General features: G+C 37.4%; 1 protein-coding gene across 5 annotated transcripts in view; it reads left to right on the top strand.

Annotated features, from left to right (window-relative positions):
• FAM168A (family with sequence similarity 168 member A) overlaps positions 1 to 20,010 on the top strand; it is a 154,712-nt gene that overhangs the window by 107,263 nt on the left and 27,439 nt on the right. For all 5 annotated transcript variants that reach the window (XM_010989323.3, XM_010989331.3, XM_031460304.2 and 2 more), the window contains one exon: positions 3,858 to 3,945. In XM_010989323.3, coding sequence (XP_010987625.1) covers positions 3,876 to 3,945 — 70 coding nt within the window. In that variant the 5' untranslated portion in view covers positions 3,858 to 3,875. The remainder of the gene's footprint in view (positions 1 to 3,857; positions 3,946 to 20,010) is intronic.

The raw sequence follows: 20,010 nt of genomic DNA, 5'->3' as shown, positions 1-20,010 counted from the left end.
CTTAGATGCCACATGGATGGATCGTTAATAATTTAGAGATGGCCAATACAGAATGAAGAATGGGCTTGAGGAAAGATGATGAGGTTACTTTTGAACATGGTGAGTTTGAATTGCTTATGGAGTTATCAGGAAGAAGTGTTTAGGAAGTTGGTATGTTTGAGAATAGATGTGTGGGTGAGTGCTGCATTATGATAATTATTTTGAGAAAGATGTAGATTTCATGTATCATGAATTAATCTAGACAACCACTAATCTACTTTTTGTCTCTATAGATTTTCCTATTCTGGACATTTCATGTAAATAGAGTCACATAATATGTGGAATTTTGTGACTGGCCTCTTTCACTTTATATATTTCCAAGGTTCATCCATGTTGTAGCATGTATCAATACTTCATTCCTTTTTATTGCCAAATATTCCATTGTATGGATATACCACATTTCATTATCCATTCATAAATTGAACATTTGGGTTGTTTCCACCTTTTGACTATTATGAATAATGTTGCTGTGAACATTTGTGTGGACATACATTTTCATTTCTTTTTGGTATATACCTAGGAGTTGTGTGGCTGGATCATGTGGTGATCTTTAACTGTTTGAGGAACTGTCAGACTTTTTCCCAAAGTGGCCCTATTATTTTACATTCCCACCAACATTGAATGAGGGTTCCAATTTCTCCACATTCTTGCCAGCACTTTTTATTTATTATCTTTCTTTCTAATTATAGGCATCCTAGTGTACATGAAATGGCATCTCATTGTGGTTTTGATTTGCATCTTTTTGTGTGCTTATTGGCCACTTATATGACTTACTTGAAGAAATGTATGTTCAAATCCTTTTCCCATTTTTAATTGAGTTATTAGCCTTTTTATTATTGAGCTAAGAGTTCCTTTTATATTCTAAATACAAATCATTATCAAATTTATGATCTGCAGAATTTTCTCTCCTGTGGATTGTCTTTTCACTTTGTTGATGGTGTTCTTTAAAAAGCACCCAAGTTTTTAGTTTTGATGAATCCATTTTATCTATTTTTTCCTTATTGTTGTTTGTGCTGTATTATATCTAAGAAACCATTGCCAAATCCAGGGTCACGAAGGGTTATGCTGTGTTTTCTTCTTTCTTCTAAGAGTTTTATACTTTTAGCTTTTTCATTTAGATCTTTGATCCATTTGGTGTGCTATTCTTGACTGTGTCCCTTACTTGCTTTGTGACCTTGGACTGTTCATTTGCCTTTTCTCAGCCCTGCTTTTTTCATCTGTAAGATGAAAGTCAATGTGTGAGTACATAAAACAACAACAGAAAACAGATCAGTGGTTGCTACAACTGGTAGTTGTGGGGAGGATATTGACCACAAAGATAAGAGAACTTTTAGGGGTGATGAAAATACTTTGTATCTTAATTGTGGTGGTATTTGTACAACTGTATACATTTTTCAGGGCTCATAGAACTGTATATCTAAAAGTAAATTTTACTATATGTAAATTATACCTCAATAAACCTACCTTTTATTTAAAAAAAAAAAAAGACACCTTAACAACAGCTGTACAAAGTATGTGTTATTCTTTTCCATTTTGAGGCTAGAGGAAACTGTGGCTCAGGTGAAGTAGTGAACTTGCCTGTGGTCCCACATTTGGTATGTGACAGTTCCAGGATTTGAACCTGAATCTGCCTGATTATAGAGCTTACAGTCTTCCTACACTGAAACTATCAACAGTGAGTGGATTGTATTGTAAAAGACTGACCTCCCCTTGAAAGCCAAGAACCCTCTCTGCCTGTGAGCAGCAACCTAGAAGTGGCTGTCATATTCTTACTCCAAATGTTGAGCCCCTCGCAGATCTCATTTTCCCCAGTTGTTAGTTGAGATTGGAATCAATGCTGTTGTGGAGTGCTGCTCAGACATGGTCTCTTTCTGAGGCAGTGGCCCTCATTTTGGAGCAGCAGGAGACCAGTTTCAAAACTGATAGTTTCTTTGGTTATGAAAAGCAATTTCACAGTCTGTCCAGTCAGCCACTACAGAGTACCTTCTCAGTAGGAGAGTGCTCAGATGTTTACAGGGCTCATTGTGCTGCTTAGCACAGCTTCCTTACCCTGGCTTATTAAGCAGAAGACTAGTTGAGTAGATGAGAGATCCAAGGCAGGGAAAATGTACAAGTAGTCTTCTGTGGTGGTGTTGTCACATCATCACGGTCATCACTTACATCTGCATGCCACTTTACAGTTTGCAATGTATTATAACATCTGTGAACTCTCTTAATTTTCTTGTAGTACCCTGTCAGAAGAGGGCTTATATTCAGAGAGAGTGTACTTGGCTGTATTCATGGATAACTCTGGCTGCAAGTGTGTTTTTTCTTTAAATTGTGCTGGAATGTATGTATCTCCCATAACTTTCACCCTCAAATTGTTCTGGTTTCAGTTTGTCAACTGATGGTAGTTTAATCTAGCCTCTTGCTCTGGGGTGATTGCCAGGGCTGCACATTGGGCACACTTCAACAAGTTCTATCCCTTGAAGTTGACCAATGGCGTTTTCTTTTTTACCTGTTTTACTGCCCCACCTTCCTCTTTTTAGAAACCCGTCTTTTCTCCACTTCTCATTTCAGAGCCCTGGACAGACTAATTAATCTTAGAGCAGTTGTCATCAAGCCATCTATTGACTGTAACTGCCTGTCTTCAACATACGACTTGTATTCTATCCTGAGGTGCTACAGGAGAAGTTAATGACCTAAAAAATTGCCCATTTATCATGTGAGCTTAGGTAGGAGGGAATTGCTTGATTTTTATGAAGTGTAAATAATACATTTGGTGATACGTTTTCAAACATATGTTGGCCTACGTATCAGAGATGGTTCCCTAAACAAGGTGAGACAAATTGGATGGCCAACAGAGCTTAATGACAGATTTTCCATTAATCAGGATGGAAAATAAGTAAAACAGAGATTTAAAAAACAATAGAAAAAAATCAATCAAATGAAGAGCTGAGTTTTTGAAGGAGTAAACAAAATTGACAAACCTCTGGCTAGGCTCACCAAGAAGGAAAGAGAGAGTACACAAATAAAATAAGAAATGAAAATGGAGAGATTACAACCGACGCCACAGAAATACAAAAAATCTTAAGAGAATTCTAGGATGGAGAATGTGCTTCACTCAGATAATTAACAGAGCACTTTTGCAGATGATACTTCTTGCACACAAATATCCAAGTTTATTTCTTTTCCCGTGAATGAATTTTGAAAGAGATCTTAACTGTGTTTCTTTGTTTGCATTAAAATGATCAGTGGCAATAAATTCCCATTTTTTTCCAAAGCTGCTAGTCACTTGTATTTTGTCCTCTGTAGGTGCAAAAGGTGAGTGACACACTTGGTTCTGTTCTTTCTAGCAGTCTATAGGTTTGTCATTAGGTACTCATGCTCCCCTGGTGAACAGTAGAAGTTCATCCCTTCCCAGCTCCTGGACTAGCATCCTCAGAATTAGAAAGGACCTCAGGGAGCCTAAAAAAATTGATTTTAAAAGAAGGCATTGAAGCCCAGAGAGGGAAAGTGACTTGGCCAGTGCTACATGGTACACTCATGGCAGAGGCATCTGTGGGATAGTGGGACTAGTACTGAACTGAAAGCCAAAAGGCCTGGGTTGATAGTAGTCAAATTGTGTCTCTGCTTCTCAGTATTTTCATCTGTACAGTGGGAATAGTGTCTAGCATAGGGCCAAATAGAAACAAATGGCTTTTGTTTAGTCCTCTTTCTACTATACCATGTTGCTTTTTTACAAATGTAAACTGAAGATTATAAATCAAAAGCTGATGTCAGGGAGAATGAGCAATCAGTAACCAATGCTGTTTTTTTGTTTGTTTGTTTCTCTGTAGGATTCTCAGTCTTCCACAATGAACCCTGTTTATAGCCCCGTGCAGCCTGGGGCTCCTTATGGCAACCCTAAGAACATGGCCTACACAGGTGAGTTGTGTGAGCATTTTGAGAAATGTGGTTAAGGATGTTACCTCGTAACTTGCTCAATGACTTTTGGTATATTACAGCTCCAGAATCCCTGCTAAAGCTTGGGAACTTACAGAAGGGAAAAATGTCTGAAATGTAGTGGAGATGGAAATGACATTCTTTTTTTTTTTTTTAATATATATATTTTTTTATTGAAGTATAGTCAGTTAACAATGTTGTGTCAGTTTCTGGTGTACAGCATAAAGTTTCAGTCATATGTACACATACGTATTCATTTTCATATTCTTTTCCATTACAGGTTACTATAAGATATTGAATATAGTTCTCTGTGCTATATAGCAGAAACTTGTTGTTTATCTATTTTATATATAGTAGTTAGTATCTATAAATCTCAAACTCCCAATTTATCCCTCCCCCCTCCAATAACCATAAGTTTGTTTTCTATGTCTGTGAGGGAAATGATATTCTTAAGCTTATGGATTATTGAATTGTCAACTAGGGAAAAGGAAGGGAGGTAACATTTATTTACTGAATATGTACCCTAGGCCTAATCCTGCACTGCGCACTTTTACATATCATGTTTAATTTTGATCTTAAAGCAGTTCTACATAGTGCAGCTTATTATCACCATTTTACAGATGAGAGTTGTCACAGTAAGAGGCCACAAAACAAACAAAAATAGGTATTTGAACCTGGGTCTGCTGATTCTGAAGGTTGATCTTTTTCCTAACTGCATACTATGTTGTTTCCTACTGCTCTGCTTCTGTGAATGTTGTCCCTCTGTCTAGAATGCCATTGTCCTATCACAACTTCACCATGCTCTTTAAGAACTTGGCTCTGATCACAGATAGCACTTTTCCAGGGAGCATTCTCTTCCTTACCTGGCCTTAGGTATGTTTTTTAACCTTCCAGAGCCTTGGTGTTCTCATTATAAAATGAGGGCAATAGTATTATCCTATTTCATGGGTTACTATAGGGATTAAGTGAACTAGTGTAGGCACTCAGCACATAAGTGCACAAAATAAGTGCATAATAATGGGTTGTTATTATTTTAAAATAAAGATGGATAGGACATATAATGGAATTGAATTAAAAAATGTATGTAAGTTGTCTAGCATAACGCTTAGCAAATCATGAGCCTTCAAATATGTAATGAATATAAATTCAAAGTGAAGATAACAATATGAACGAACACATGGAAGTAAGAAGGTATGGTTGGGGTCTAGGCAGTACTTAAGATTAGCTAGAGTGAAGAGTAGAAAGGGGGAAAATGGGAAATTGAGCTCAAAAAGTAGATTAATACTGGTCTTGATGGCAGGATTGGAGGTGGGAGAGTAGAGACTTTTGTCCCGGAAGAAAGTCATTGCCTGTGGGCGGAATGTACTGATTCCTCCTCATAACCTCACATTTTTTTGCTGTATAGCCTCCTAGACTGAGAATAAAAGGATCTCAGAGAACTTTTTGTTGGTTGTTCCAAACTTTGTTCTGTAAGAACTCTGATGGGGTTGGGGATAGGCTGGAGGGCTTCATAAAATCCTCAAATATTTGATTTGATTTTTGAAAACTATTTACAACTATTTTTAAAAAGCATGCGTATACGTAAGATGATCAGTGTGTTAACTTAAGCTTCTAAGAATGCATGTTCATTAAAAAAAAAACTGCTAACATTTGCAGCTACTTATGTTTGTAAATCAGAATTTTCTCAATGCTATGCAACCCCAGAAGTATATTGGAGGTTGAGCCTGATACAACTAAGTTGTCATCACTAATTTTCAGTTTCATAGTTGTGTTTATCACAACAGCTTTATCATCCTGATTTAATCATAATGGTGAATATCAACTGTTTGGACTTCTAACGTTATGTTTATTCTAAAACAATTAATATTAGTATGCAGGACCCACCAGGCAATAGTACCTCATGCTCTACTAGCTTAGGGAGCCTGTTGCTTTTTCTCTTCCCAGTTTAGAGTGTTCCAGCAACCTAAGTTCCTTTGCCCGAGGGGACTGAGCTGCTTTGGCAGACAGAGCCCCAGGGAATCCGGCATGTTTTCTGTGATCCTGGATGCCTTCATGATTACTGAGTTGCTAAACTTGAGAAAGAAACAGTTACATTTATCTACTGATTTGCACAAAGATTAGGCTGTGATATATTGATAAATGTGTTTCAACTGAATGAACAACAACAAAATGAAAAGACAACCTATGCAGTGGGAGAAAATATTTGCAAATGATGTGACCAACAAGAGCTTAATTTCCAAAATATACATACAGCTTATACAGCTCAATATTAAAAAGAAAAAAAGCCCAATCAAAAATTGGGCAGAAGACCTAAATAGACATTTTCCCAAAGAAGACATACAAATGACCAAATGGGCACATGAAAAGATACTTAACATCACTAATTATTAGAGAAGTGCAAATCAAAACTACAATGAGGTATCACCTCACACTGGTCAGATTGGCCATCATCAAAATGTCTACAAATAATGAATGCTGAAGAGGGTGTGGAGAAAAGGGAACTCTCCTGCACTGTTGGTGGGAATGTAAATTGGTGCAGTTACTATGGAAAACAGTATGGAGGTTCCTTAAAAAACTAAAAGTAGAGTTACCATATGATCCAGCAGTCCTGTTCCTGGGCATATATCCAGAAAAGATGAAAACTCTAATTTGAAAAGATACACGTACCCCAGTGTTCATAGCAGTGCTATTTATAATAGCAAAGACATGGAAGAAACCTAAATGTTCATCAACAGATGAATGGATAAAGAAAACAGTGTGTACACACACACACACACACACACACACACACACACACACACACACACACACACACACACGAATATTATTCAGCCATATAAAAAAGAATGAAATAATACCATTTGCAGCACCATGGATGAAACTAAAGTTTATCATACTAAATGAAGTAAGTCAGACAGAGAAAGACAAATGTGATATGATTTATATGTGGGATCTTAAAAAATGATACAAATGAAATTATACACAAAACATTTCTTATTTTATTTGTGTCCTTTCTCTTTTCTTCTTGGTGGGCCTGGCCAGAGGCTTGTCAATTTTGTTTACTGTTTCGAAAAAACAGCTCTTGGTTGATTGATTTTTTTCTGTTTTTTTTTTCAATCTCTATTTTATTTGTTTCCTCCCTGATCTTTATTATTTCTTTCCTTCTGCTGACTTTAGGTTTTGTTTGTTTTTCTTTTTCTAATTGTTTTAGGTGGTAGGGTAGGTTGTTTATTTGGGATTGTTCTTGTTTTTTAAGGAAGGCCTGTGGTGAACTTCCTCTTAAAGGGACTGCTTTTGCTGTATCCCATAGATTTTGTGTAGTTGTGTTTTCATTGTTTGCCTCAAGGTACTTTTTAATTTCTTCTTTGATTTCATCGTTGACCTATTGGTTTTTTAGTAGCATGTTGTTTCGTTTCCATGCTGTGTTTTTTTCTCATTTGTTTTTCTGTGGTTGATTTCTAGTTTCATGCCATTGTGCTTAAAGAAGATGCTTGAAATAATTTCTGTCCTCTTAAATTTATTGAGATTTATTTTGTGCCCAAGTATTTTATGTACAAAACGGAAATAGACTCACAGACATAGAAAACAAACTTATGGTTACCAAAGAGGAAAGTAGAGGGAGGGATAAATTAGTAGTTTGGGATTAACAGATGTGCACTGCTATGTATAAAATAGATAAACAACAAGGACCTACTCTGTGGCACAGAGAACTATATTCAATATCTTATGATAACCTGTAATGGAAAAGAATCTGAAAAAGTACAGGTGTATATGTATAATTGAATCACTTTGCTGTACACCTGAAACTACCACAGCATTGTAAATCAACTACACTTCAATTAAAAAAAATGAACACTAACCTTCCACAAACTCTTCCAAAAAATAGAGAAGGGGAGAATACTTTCTAACTCATTCTATGGGGCAAGTATTGTCCAGATACCAAAACCAGACAGAGACATCATAAGAAAACTACAGACCAATGTCCTGTTTGAATATAAATGCAAAAGTTCTCAACAAAACACTAGCAAAATGAACAATAATTTATAGATAAGATTGTATTATACACTATGATGAAGTAAGTTATACCCCAGGGTTGCAAGATCAATTCAGAATGGGAAAAATCAATCAGTGCAATACACCATATTAAAACATTAAAGGACAGAACTCACATAATCTCTGGATACAGAGAAATCATTAGACAAACTCCAATACCCTTTCATGATTTCTGAAAACAAAGAAATGAACAAAAACTCCAACAAATTAGGAATAGAAGGAACTTTCTCAATCTGATAAAGGGCATTTATAAAAAACCCATGGCTGTCATCATACTTAATAGAAAAAGACTGAATGGAATGTTCTCCCCCTAATTTTGGGAACAAGGCAAAGATGTCCAGCCTCACCACTTCTGTAAAACATTATGCTGGAGGTTCTAAGCGGGACAGTTGAGCAAGAAAATGAAATTAAAAGTAATCCAGATTGGAAAGGAAGAAGTAAAACTCTGTACTTTCAGATAACACCATCTTGTATATAGAAAATTCTAAGGAATCCACCCAAAAACTATTAGAACTAATAAGTAAGTTCAAGAAGGTTGTAGGATACAAGATCAATATACAAAAATCAATCATATTTCTATACAGTTGTAATAGTGCAAAAAATGAAATTAAGAAAACAGTTCTGTTTATATTGCCTCAAAACACGCAAAATACTTGGGAATACATTTTTAAAAGGAAACATAAAATGTACACTCTGAAAGCTACAAAACATTGTTGAAAGGAATTAAAGATCTAAATAGTTAGGAAAACATCCCATGTTCATGGATTGAAATTTTTAATACTCCCTAATTGATCTACAGATTCAACACAGTCCCTATCAAAAGGCCACGTGCCTTGTTTGCAGATTTTTACAAGCTGTTCCTAAAATTTACATGAAAATTCAAAGACCCATCCATATTAGCCAAAATAATCTTGTAAAAGAACGTTGTTGAAGGACTCACTCTTCCCAGTTTCCCAGAGCTTATCAGAAAGCTTATCAGTAATCAAGACAGCATGGTTTTGGCTTAAGGATAGACATATGGATTAGTGGAATAGTATTGAGTATCCAGAAATAAACCCTCACATATACAGTCAATGATTTTCAACAAGGGAACCAAAAACAATTCAGTGGGGAAAGAATAGTTTTTTCAACATATGGTGCTGGGACAACTAGATACCCACATAATGAAATAATGAAATAGTGCCCCTACTTCACACCATATGCAAAAATTAACTCAAAGTATTTCAAAGACCTAAATACAAGAGCTAGAACTATAAAACTCTTACAAGAAGACTTGGTCGTAAATCTGTGACCTTAGATTTGGCAAGGGTTTCTTAGATATCACACCAGTAGCACAAGCAGACAAAGAAAAAAAATAAGTAAATTGGACTTCATCAAATTAAGAACTTTTGTACTTCAGAGGACACCATCAAGAAACAAAAAGAGAACCCACATATATGGGATAAAATATTTGCAGATCATCTGTCTGATAAGGTAGTTGTACCTATGTCTGTATGTCAAAAACTCTTATAACTCAATAATAAAAAGACAAATAACCCAGTTAAGAAATACACAAAGAATCTGAATAAACAGTTCTCCAAAGAAGATATACAGATTGCTAATAAACAAATGAAAATATGTTCAGCATAATGTCATCAGGGAAATGCATATCAAAACCACAGTGAGATACCACTTAACACCCATAGGATGGCTATAATTAAAAAGGCAGATAATAACAAGTGTTGGCAAGGGTATGGAGAAATTGAAACTCTCATATACTGCTGGTGGGAATGTAAAACTGGTGTAGCCACTTTGGAAACAGTCTGGCCATTCCTCAAGTAGTTTCCTGTCTCTGTGGTCTTGCTTATACTGTTCTTTTTATTGGGGAATACAAGTTCTTTTATCTTTGTCAGAATCCTGCCCATCCCACAAGGCCCAGCTCAAAATCCAGTTTCTCAAGCTTATATACTTAGAATTGCTAGGTTGTATATCTTTATTTGGTGTTACAAAAGTGACTTTCACAATGCTTCTACTAATTCCTGTTGTTCCAGATCCTTCCCAACACTTGATATTGTCAGACTTTAGAATATTTGTCAGTCACAAAGGAAAAAAAAGAAAAAAAATACTTGTCAGTCTGATAGTTGCAAAATGATATTGTATTCCATTTATTTGTGTTTTGCTGATTACTAGTGTGGTTGAACATTTTTTTTTTCCTCCTCCATCTCCCTAGTCATTTGAGTGATTTCTTCTGTGAATTGCAATAATATATTCTATTCTGCATTATATTCTATTGGCTTCTTTTCATTTTCTTATTACTTTGAGTTCTTTTTTGTGGATACTAGTTCTTTGTTAAATGTGTGATAAATATCCTTTCTCACTTTGTGCTTGTTTTTAAACTTTGTTTATAGCATCTTACCATGCAGATTTAAATTTTAAGGAGTTAAACTTGTCAGCCTTTTATGGTTTTTCCTTTTGGTCTTATCTAAGAAATACTTTCTAATCCTAAAGTCAAACTGATATATATATATATATTTTTTTCCCCTAATAGTTTTAAGGTTTTTGTTTGTTTTCTAAATTTAGGTCTTTGGTCTTTCTGGAATTGGAGAAGTGTGAGGTGGGGATCTAATTTTTTTTCTTCACATGGAAAAACCAAGTGCCCTGATACATTTTATTGAGTCTAAGTAAGATTCTTCCCTTTACCAGATCTTATTAAATAGAATAATGAAATAAATGAGTGAATTGATCCATGAGGAAAAGGGATTCATGGACCAAATCATCAATTTGCAAAATTTTATCTTGTTCGCTTTTATCTCTTTTAGAAGATAAATGCAGGGAGGACAGGAATCATTCACCAAATAATCTGTAAAGTGCTGAATACTTCCCATATACCTTACAGATGAAGGATGGGGTGGGGAAGGCAGCAGCAGAAGCACACTCCTGAAGTGGTGATTGAGACTGATAGGCCATCTGCTTTCCATTAAAATTTCTCCCACACTGGCAGGTAGGGAACTTTGGAGATATTTTTAGATTTCTGAAAGAATGTTTCCCCTAAGGAACAGCACTTACCTTATGTGCTTACTTTGGAGGAATTTTATTATTAGCTTTAACATAGCCTATTTTCTTATCTTTTTTTGTTGGTGATACTGTTTTTACACTAAAGACATATCAAGGTAAGCCTGCTCTGGTTTTAGCAACCTTTCTCTTCTGACTCAGTCAAGGTAAATGGTCATTCACCCACTCGCAGGTTGGTGGCCTTTTATCTGGTTGAGTTAAGTTCTCCCTGAAGATGCAACACAACTTGGAGCATAGTTGATTACTGTATAGTCCCTTCTTTCTTGTTACCTCTTGGGGAGTTGCCTTGCCCAAACTAAGAACAATGCCTCACTTATACCCTTAAATTTCCCTGAGGCTCACTTGGGAGGTTAGGTGGCTGGGTCTTGAATCTGGTGTACAGGATTCCCCAGGTTCAGGTCTAGTGGGCCGGCCCAGAGCCAGTGCTGCAGAATGGTTGCCTGCCTCGGTTGAACTCCATTCTCGCTGGTACAGCACTCTCAGCAGCCAGGCCACCCACCTAGTAAAATTCAGATTGAGGCTTTTTTCTGGAGCTAACAGATTCAAGGGTCCATTGAATGTTTCCCATATCTACTTTGTAGCCTTTCAGCTCATGGCAATAAAAATGATTATGCTATCAGGATGAAGTTTTGTGGGCTCTGTCTCCTAAACATCTTTGTAGTCTTCCTTTCTTTATCCCATTGTTACTGTTTTAGCTTTAACTTTTGTTTTAGCGGGTCTGTTGCAGTAACTTCCTGTCTGGTCGCTGCTTCTCTGATCGCACTCACTCTCAACACTTTCTGTACTGCTGCTACTAGAGTAGTTTTCGTAAAACACAAATCTGAAACTCCCAAGTTTAAAATCCTCCAACGGATTCCTGTTTAATGATAAATTCCATCCTTTACCTTGGCATTCAGATCTCTTCACAGTCTATCCCCAGGGTGTATTTTTATTTTCGTTTCCTGCCACTCTTCCCCACAAACTGTAAACTCTATTTGCCATATTCCTGATATGGCATACATTTCATGTATGAATATTTGCCATATTCCTGATATGGCATACATTTCATGTATGAATCAAATACATGTTTCCTTGTCCCCACTGCCACACACTTCTGACAAACTCTTATTCATTGGTCAAGGCCAACTAAAATGGATAATAATGAAGAAATCTGGATTAAGTCACTGTAGGCCTTCACTGACCGCCTGTTACCAATCTTAGGTCAATTCAGTTTGTTGGGTTTTTTTTTTGTTTTGTTTTGTTTTAAATCTAGGGAAAAAAAACATCAGAAGAATGAGGAGGCAGGAAGAAAATGGAAATTATTTTAAGAGAAGGGGAATTGTAAATTGAAGACTGGCCAAAGGTGGACAGTCAAGATGGGGAAGAATTGAAGGAATTAAGTCTGTTGGATGTGGACAACAGAAAATTCAGGAAGAATAACTAATTTCTTCATGTCTCTGGAGAGTTGTGCTAGAACAGAGGGAAGAGATGTTTTCTGTGTGGCTAGAACTAGGACCAGTAGTTTAGAAGATGTTCAGAGTTAGATTCCTTACAAGGTCAATTTTTTGCTTGAGTAAAGAGTTTTTTAACCCCAGAGCTCTCCAGCAGGAGCTTTGACCTCCTGAAGGGGTTCTGAACACACCATCATTAGAAGGGTGTGCTGGCAGAACCAGCCATGCAGGCCACTATAAAAGGTATTTCAGTGCTGAGTGGCAAGTTGGACTCAGTCACCTCTAGTACCTCTTCTAACTCTGATCAGTGCCTGTGTGATGCTTTTCAATAACATGAGCATGACCTACATTAGGATACTAAATGGAAACAGAAGAGCTTTTTAAAAAAAATTTTTGTAACTGAACCATCTTTCATTGATTCTCCCTAGTAATTTCCTGTTTTCTCAGGTTTTGAAGCTAAAATAAAAGAATGTTGGCAAAGAAAATGGCAGCCAAATCCAGAGGTTTATGCTAAGTAGACTCATGTTTGAGGGAGGTTGGTAGAATGGACCTTGTCTCATTCAGCAGACCCCGTTCTGTCTCCACTCTCTGTTTACTTGTGTAAGATAAGTCTAAGTTTCAATATCCTCATCTATAAAGTTGGACTAATAACATATTTCATCAAGTTAGGGTAAAGATTAAATCAGATAAAGAAGTGCCTGGCACAATGCTCAGAATATACTGCACTAAAAATTATATCCTTCCTCCTGCCCTCTTCTTTTTATTTTGAGATTTGTTTGTTTAAGTTTGGTGTGGGGTTTTGGGGATCTTTTTGTTTTTGTTGTTTTTTGGTCACCCTGGCTTTGGGGTTGGGGTGGAGGGGGCCAGTTTTCTTCTTTTTTAATTGTGAGCTTCAGACCTAAAGTGTCTTCATTGCATAAGTGTCCCCCCTGCTCACAAAGGAGTAATCCTCTTTGTCTTCTTGACCCAAGGAGTTAGTCTTCCACTAGCTTTTTGGTACTCTGCTATATTTACTTCCTAAAGATCAGCTAATTTCAGAACTAGTACTCTGATTTCTCTTGAAAGCAATTTCTTATCTCCATGTTAATCAAAAAATAGCTTTACATTTCTTCATATAAAAGGGATTAGATTGTATTGACCTCTGTAAAGCAGTTAAAATGTACACATCAGAATCCCAGGAAATCTGATCACTACTGTAGTCTTTCGGGTACAAAGGAGAAAAGCTCACTTGTGTCCATTTATTCTCTTCACTCTTGACCTTCAGAGAATATAAATACAGGAGGGGCAGACTTGTTTCTAAGGATCAAGTCATAGTTATTTGGTAGGTGTGGAAAAGTTCAGTTCCTACCATCTAAGTTCCCATTCCACATCCTGTCACTAAAATTATTCACTCCAAGGGCTGGACTGTAGGTGGAAAACTGGGATTTGGTGCCACTGGATTTTCCCCAAACATGTCCCCTCCCTTACTTTTCCCTCTATCTTCCCTTCCTCCTAGATTCCTTCAGACCTATAACCAGCAACAAACTTTCTTTCTTCTCTTTTAAACCATACATTATAATTTTGAAACCAAAAAAAGGGGGATGGGATGGGAATATATAGATTACTGAATAATCTTAGCCAGAAAGTCACTTCACCTCTCTGAGCCTTGGTTTCCTTCTCCCCTACAAAATGGGAGAAATAACATTAGTGTTGTTTTGAGGCTCAAATGACATTGCGTTTGTGAAAGTATCTTTTATCTGAGCAATGGGTGAAATATCCATGGTGTGGTATTTGAACTCCATGTCTTTACCCCCAGTGCACTTCTACAGATCCACTCAGTCTTGGAGAACTGGCACTTGGAATGCACTCTGCTTATTTGGGTGAGAGAGTCTTTGGAGTGTCCTGATCTCTATCCAACAGAGAATAGCCGCAAACTAGCAAGTGCTGCTGTGACTTGAAGCTTACATTCTAGTGGTGGGAGGTAGGCAGTCTCCCATAAACAAGTAAATATCTAGTATGTCAGATTATTAACTGCTGTGAAGGAAAACAAAGCCGGATAAGGAACATAGAGAGTAATCAAAGTTGATTACTTTCTAAAACAGTACCAAATAGAAAGAATGTAAGATGACCTTTGAATAGAGTACCAGAAGGGAGAGAACAGAAAGGGTAAAGGCTCTGAGATGGGAAGGTGCTTGACACATTTGAAAAACAGCAAGGAGGCCATTGTGGCTGGAGTAAATCAGTGTGGGGGCAAGTAGTGGGAGAAGGGGTTAGAGAGGTAGCTAAAGTCTGGGTGGGTCATTAAAAGGATTTCACTGTGATTGTCATGGGAATAAGCTACTGTGGGGCTTAAAGAGAGGAGTGTTATGATCTGATTTAATGTTTTAAAAGATAGCTTTGGCTGCTGTGGGAAATTGCTCAGGGTGGAAGGTAGGAGCAGAGACCAGTTAAGAAGCTGTTGAAATAATCTGGGTGAGAAATGATGACTTGGACTAGGATAGAAAGTATGTAGGCAACAAGATATATGGTCAGATTTTGAATGTATTCTAAAGGTGGAACTGAAAAGATTTGCTGAATAAGATGGATAGATAGATGAAAAAGATTTTGCTGGATAAGATGTGGATAGGAGAGAAAGAATAGAGTCAAGAATGACTCTGAGGTTTTTGGCCTGAGGAGCTAGAAGAATGAATTGTCATTTACTGGTGTGGAGAAGCTTGAAGAACAGGTTTGGAAGGGAATGGGAAGATAGAAAGCAAATATTTGTTTTTGAATATCATAAATTCGAAATAATAATAGCTAACTTTTTGAAGTCTGAACTATTTGCCTGGCTCCTAGTGCTTCGAGGTCTTACTAATTTAATACTTAAGCAACCTATTATAATATTATTAGTCCCATTTTACAAATGGGAAAACTAAAGCATAGAGAGGTTAAGTAATTGGCCCAAGATAACACAGTTAGTGGTGTTTCTGGAGTTCAAACCTAAAGTTAGATCTAGCTCCAGGGACCACGCTCTTAGCCAGTCTACCTTATAGCCTTGATGTCTAGCAAACATCCAAGTGGAGACGTTGAGTAGGCAGATAGATACTATGTGAGTTAGGAGTTCAGGAGAGAAGTCCAGTCTAGCAGTATGAAACTCGGGCATAGTCAGTAGAAAGATGAAACTAGAAGGTAAGTTAGGGCCAATGACCATAAAGGGAGATATGGTCACAAGAAGACAAAATGGTGAGATCAAGCCCTAAAAAGCAACCTACCCTTTCAGATGTGGTTAACCCGTCTGCCCTGCTTGTTAGAGCTAAGGCGGGTGCAAGCCAAACCACTTATGGATGCCCCCAAAACGATCCCCTTCATCCTTCTGTCTGGATGTTCTTTCTCCCCTTTTTTGTCCACATCCAGGGACACCTAGTGCCCAGTATAATGCCTGGCAGACAGCAGGTACTATGTAAATCTTGGTTCGTAAAGGCTCCTTCTTTGCTCACACTATATCCTTGTCATAACACTTTTCAGGCCATATTCTAACTGTCCACTTACCTTTCTCCCTTATTAGCTGGTGATGCTCTCAAGGCCAGGGATCCTGTTGGATTGCTTTTGTTTTTAAACCTTTCATAGCTCCAGAATACAACCCGCTGGGTAATCTCTTCATTGAGTACCTATTCTCTGCCTTATGGTACTAGGCACTACAGCTACCAGCAGCAGCATCAACAGAAGCAGCAAGATGATCAATATCAGTTGGGAACAAAGAAACAAAATAAGCAAAACAAAACCAAGAAAGTGGTAGGGAGAAAGCTCAGCTTACTTATGATTCCCCTTTTGGACAGGGAAAGTTGAAGTTGGGAAAGGGGTATTCTCTTCTGGCCAGACAGACTATTCATCACCACTCTGTGTTTGAGAAGCTCACATGCTTGCTGTCTAGGCTGAGAGGAGAAAGTGGTGGTGGTGGTGGTGTGTTCAGGGAGTGGGAGAGAGGAACTGATCAAGAGCTGTTGTGTACAGGCAAATGAGATATAGCTGTGCCTTCAAGGAGCTTACAATTTGAGGGAAGGAGACAGGACAGGAAATGTAAACAAACCATTGAAGTGCCATGTGATAAGTTCTGTAGTTGGGGATGTATGTGTCTTCAAAAATTTGCTCTTCTAAAGGGTAGAAGATACAAGATAGAGTTCGGTGAGGTATGAGAAGTCCCTTTCAGACAATCAGAGCAGTCTCATGGCAGGATTGGGGAGGGTATGTATCTCAGGAAAGGAAAGAGTCCATTTTCAGTAGAGGTGTGAGGGCTGGGATAAATGATACCATGAGTGTGTTGTAGTGGAGCCCTAGCCTCAAATGTGAGGGTGGACCGAATGGCCTTTAAGGTGCTGCTTTTCTGTGTGTGTGTGTTTTTTGGTGGTGGTTGTGGGGTTTTGTTTTGTTTTTTTTTTTGGAGGAGTAGGTATTTAGGTTTATTCACTTATTTATTCTTGGAGGAGGTAATGGGGATTCAACCCAGGACCTCCTGCATGCTAAGCATACGTTCTACCACTTGAGCTAGACCCTCCCCACAAGTTGCTTCTAACCTCAGTAATCTGTGACCCTAACTCCCTTCCTTTTTCTCAGCTTGAGGATGTCATCAAGAAAATGAAGAGGGCTCTTTCTAATGCTGCCATTCTGTGATACTTGCCAAATTCAAGTGAATGTAGAATAATTCTACTTGGAAACATTGAAGGAAGATCCTGTAATTGCCACTAAAGTAAAAGACATCTGAAATGACATAATTGGGGTGTGATTACCCTTGGCTGTAATCTCACAGGAAACTGAATACAAATTTCAGCCATGAGACCGGATCATTTGGCTTCCCAGATTAAACCCCTGACTCTCCTTGAGAAGTGACAGGCCTCCATATTGCTAATTAAGTGACAACAGGTTACCTGCCTTAGTTCTGAAATCAGAAAATGACTGGAGGGTAAAGAGAGATGAATTTTCTTTGGAGTTGGAAAGGATTTAGGGAACAGCATATTAACAAAGATACATTATTAAAGCTCAATATTTACAAATCCCAAAGAAGCTTTTAGGGATTTAGGGATTTAATCTTTGACTTTTAAAATCAGCTTTCCATTGTCAGTCAAAAACCAATGAGCATTTAAAAACTGCAGGAAGCAGTGAGACAGGCACTTACACACTGCTAGTATGAATACAGATTGATAGTCTTCCTAGAAAGCAGCATGATACCATGTTACGTCTCATCTCTGCTGCTGTTGGCCTGATCTTATCCCCATCATCTATTGCTAGGAGTTTGCAGTAGCCTCCTAACTGGTCTCCATGCTTCTCTACTCTTCCCCCATTGTAGTCTCTTTTCAACAAAACAGTCAGAGTGACTCTTCACACATAAGTCAGATCATGTTACTATTCTACTCAAAACCCTGTGATGGCTTCTCATTTCACTCATAGTAAAAGTCAAAGTCCTTCCAGAAGCCGTAAGGCCCTACATGAATTGACGAGCCTTTTATCTCTCTGACTTTGTTTGCTACTACTTTCCCCCCTCACTTGTTCCACTTCAACCATGCTGGCCTCTTTGCTCTTCCTCAGACATCTCCCTTATACTCCTAGCTTAGGGCCTTTGTACTGACTGTTACCTTCATCTGAAATACTGTTCCTTCAGCCATCTGCTTGGTTAACTCTTATTTCCTTCAAGTTTTTGTGGAAATCTTACTTTCTTAATGTGTCTTTTTTTTTTAAGCTCTGGTTCTTTTTTTTTTTTTTTTTGTATGTATATATATATATTTTATTGATGTATAATCAGTTTACAGTGTGTCAGTTTCTGGTGTACAGAATAATGCTTCAGTCATACATGAACATACATATATTTGTTTTCATATTCTTTTTCACCATAGGCTACTACAAGATACTGAATATAGTTCCCTGTGCTATACAGTATGAACTTTATCTATTTTATATATATATTAGTTAGTATCTGCAAATCTTGAACTCCTAATTTATCCCTTCCCACCCCTACCCACCCCCGTAACTGTAAGTTTGTTTTCTGTGTCTGTGAGTCTATTTCCGTTTTGTAAATAAGTTCATTTGTCTTTTTTTTTAGATTCCAAATATAAGTGGTATCATATGATATTTTTCTTTCTCTTACTGGCTTACTTCACTGGGAGTGATAGTCTCCAGGTCTATCCATGTTGCTGCAAATGGCATTATTTTATTCTTTTTATGGCTGAGTAGTATTCCATTGTATAAATATACCACAACTTATTTATCCAGTCATCTCTTGAAGGACATTTAGGTTGTTTCCACGTCTTGGCTATTGTAAATAGTGCCGCTATGAACATTGGAGTGCAAGTATCTTTTTGAATTAAGGTTCCCTCTGATATATGCTGAGGAGTGGGACTGCTGGATCATATGGTAAGTCTGTTTTTAGTTTTTTGAGGAATCTCCATGCTGTTTTCCATAATGGCTGCACCAGACTGCATTCCCACCAACAGTGTAGGAAGGTTCCCTTTTCTCCACACCCTCTCCAGCATTTATCGTTTTCAATGTATCTTATACTGGTTATTCTAATAGTGCAATGCCCTCCCTGCAACATTCTGGCATGTCTGATGCCCTTTACCCTGCCATTTTTCTCTTTTCCATAGCACTGTGTTTATATTTACTATTTATCCACTGCCTTCTCCTACCCTCTTAAAGTATAAGCTCCACAAGGGCAGCAATCACAGTGTCTGTCACTGTGAATGGATGGGCTTTAAAAATAGCACTGTCTTTTGACCTTGAAAGCTCACTTCTAGAACTGATTCCTGAAAACCTAATCAGAAATGCAGCCAAAGGTTTATTTACGTTGTTCTCATAGCTTGCTTTATAATCATGAAAATTTGCCAACAGCCTAAACATATAAAAACAGAGTGATGGTTATCTACCTAATGGACTATTATAAACACATTTGTTTATTATTTATTTATTTATTGGGGGATAATTAGGTTTGTTTATTTGTTTGTTTTTAGAGGTGGTACTGGAGATTGAACCCAGGACCTTGTGCATGCTAAGCATGCTCTTTACCACTTGAGCTATGCCCTCCCCCCATAAAGATATTTTAAACTGTCTTGAAGAATGTGTAATTACATGCAAAAATGCTTATAATGTTAAAGTGAAAAAGTAGAATTTAAAACTACATATACCCTTACTTCACACCATATACAAAAGTGGATCAATGATACAAGTATAAGGGCCCAAGCCATTAAAACGCATAGAAGAAAATATAGGGTAAATGTTCATGACCTTGGATTTGGCAGTGGATTCTTAGATATGACACCAAAAACATGAGCAACAAAAGAAAAAGATTGATAAATTGGACTTAATCAAAATTTTAAAATTTTGTGCATCAAAGGCATTGTCAAGAAAGTGAAAGACAACCCACAGAATGGGAGGAAATGTTTGTAAATCATATATCTGATAAAGGTTTAATATCCAGAATATATTAAAAAGTCCTAGAATTCAACAACAAAACAACCACCCAGTTTTTTAAATAGACAGATGTTTCAAATAGACATTTCTCCAAAGAGAT

This window comes from Camelus dromedarius, chromosome 12 (genome assembly GCF_036321535.1).
Source record: "Camelus dromedarius isolate mCamDro1 chromosome 12, mCamDro1.pat, whole genome shotgun sequence".
NCBI classification, from domain to species: domain Eukaryota; kingdom Metazoa; phylum Chordata; class Mammalia; order Artiodactyla; family Camelidae; genus Camelus; species Camelus dromedarius.
This window is presented reverse-complemented; position numbering and strand designations above follow the sequence as displayed.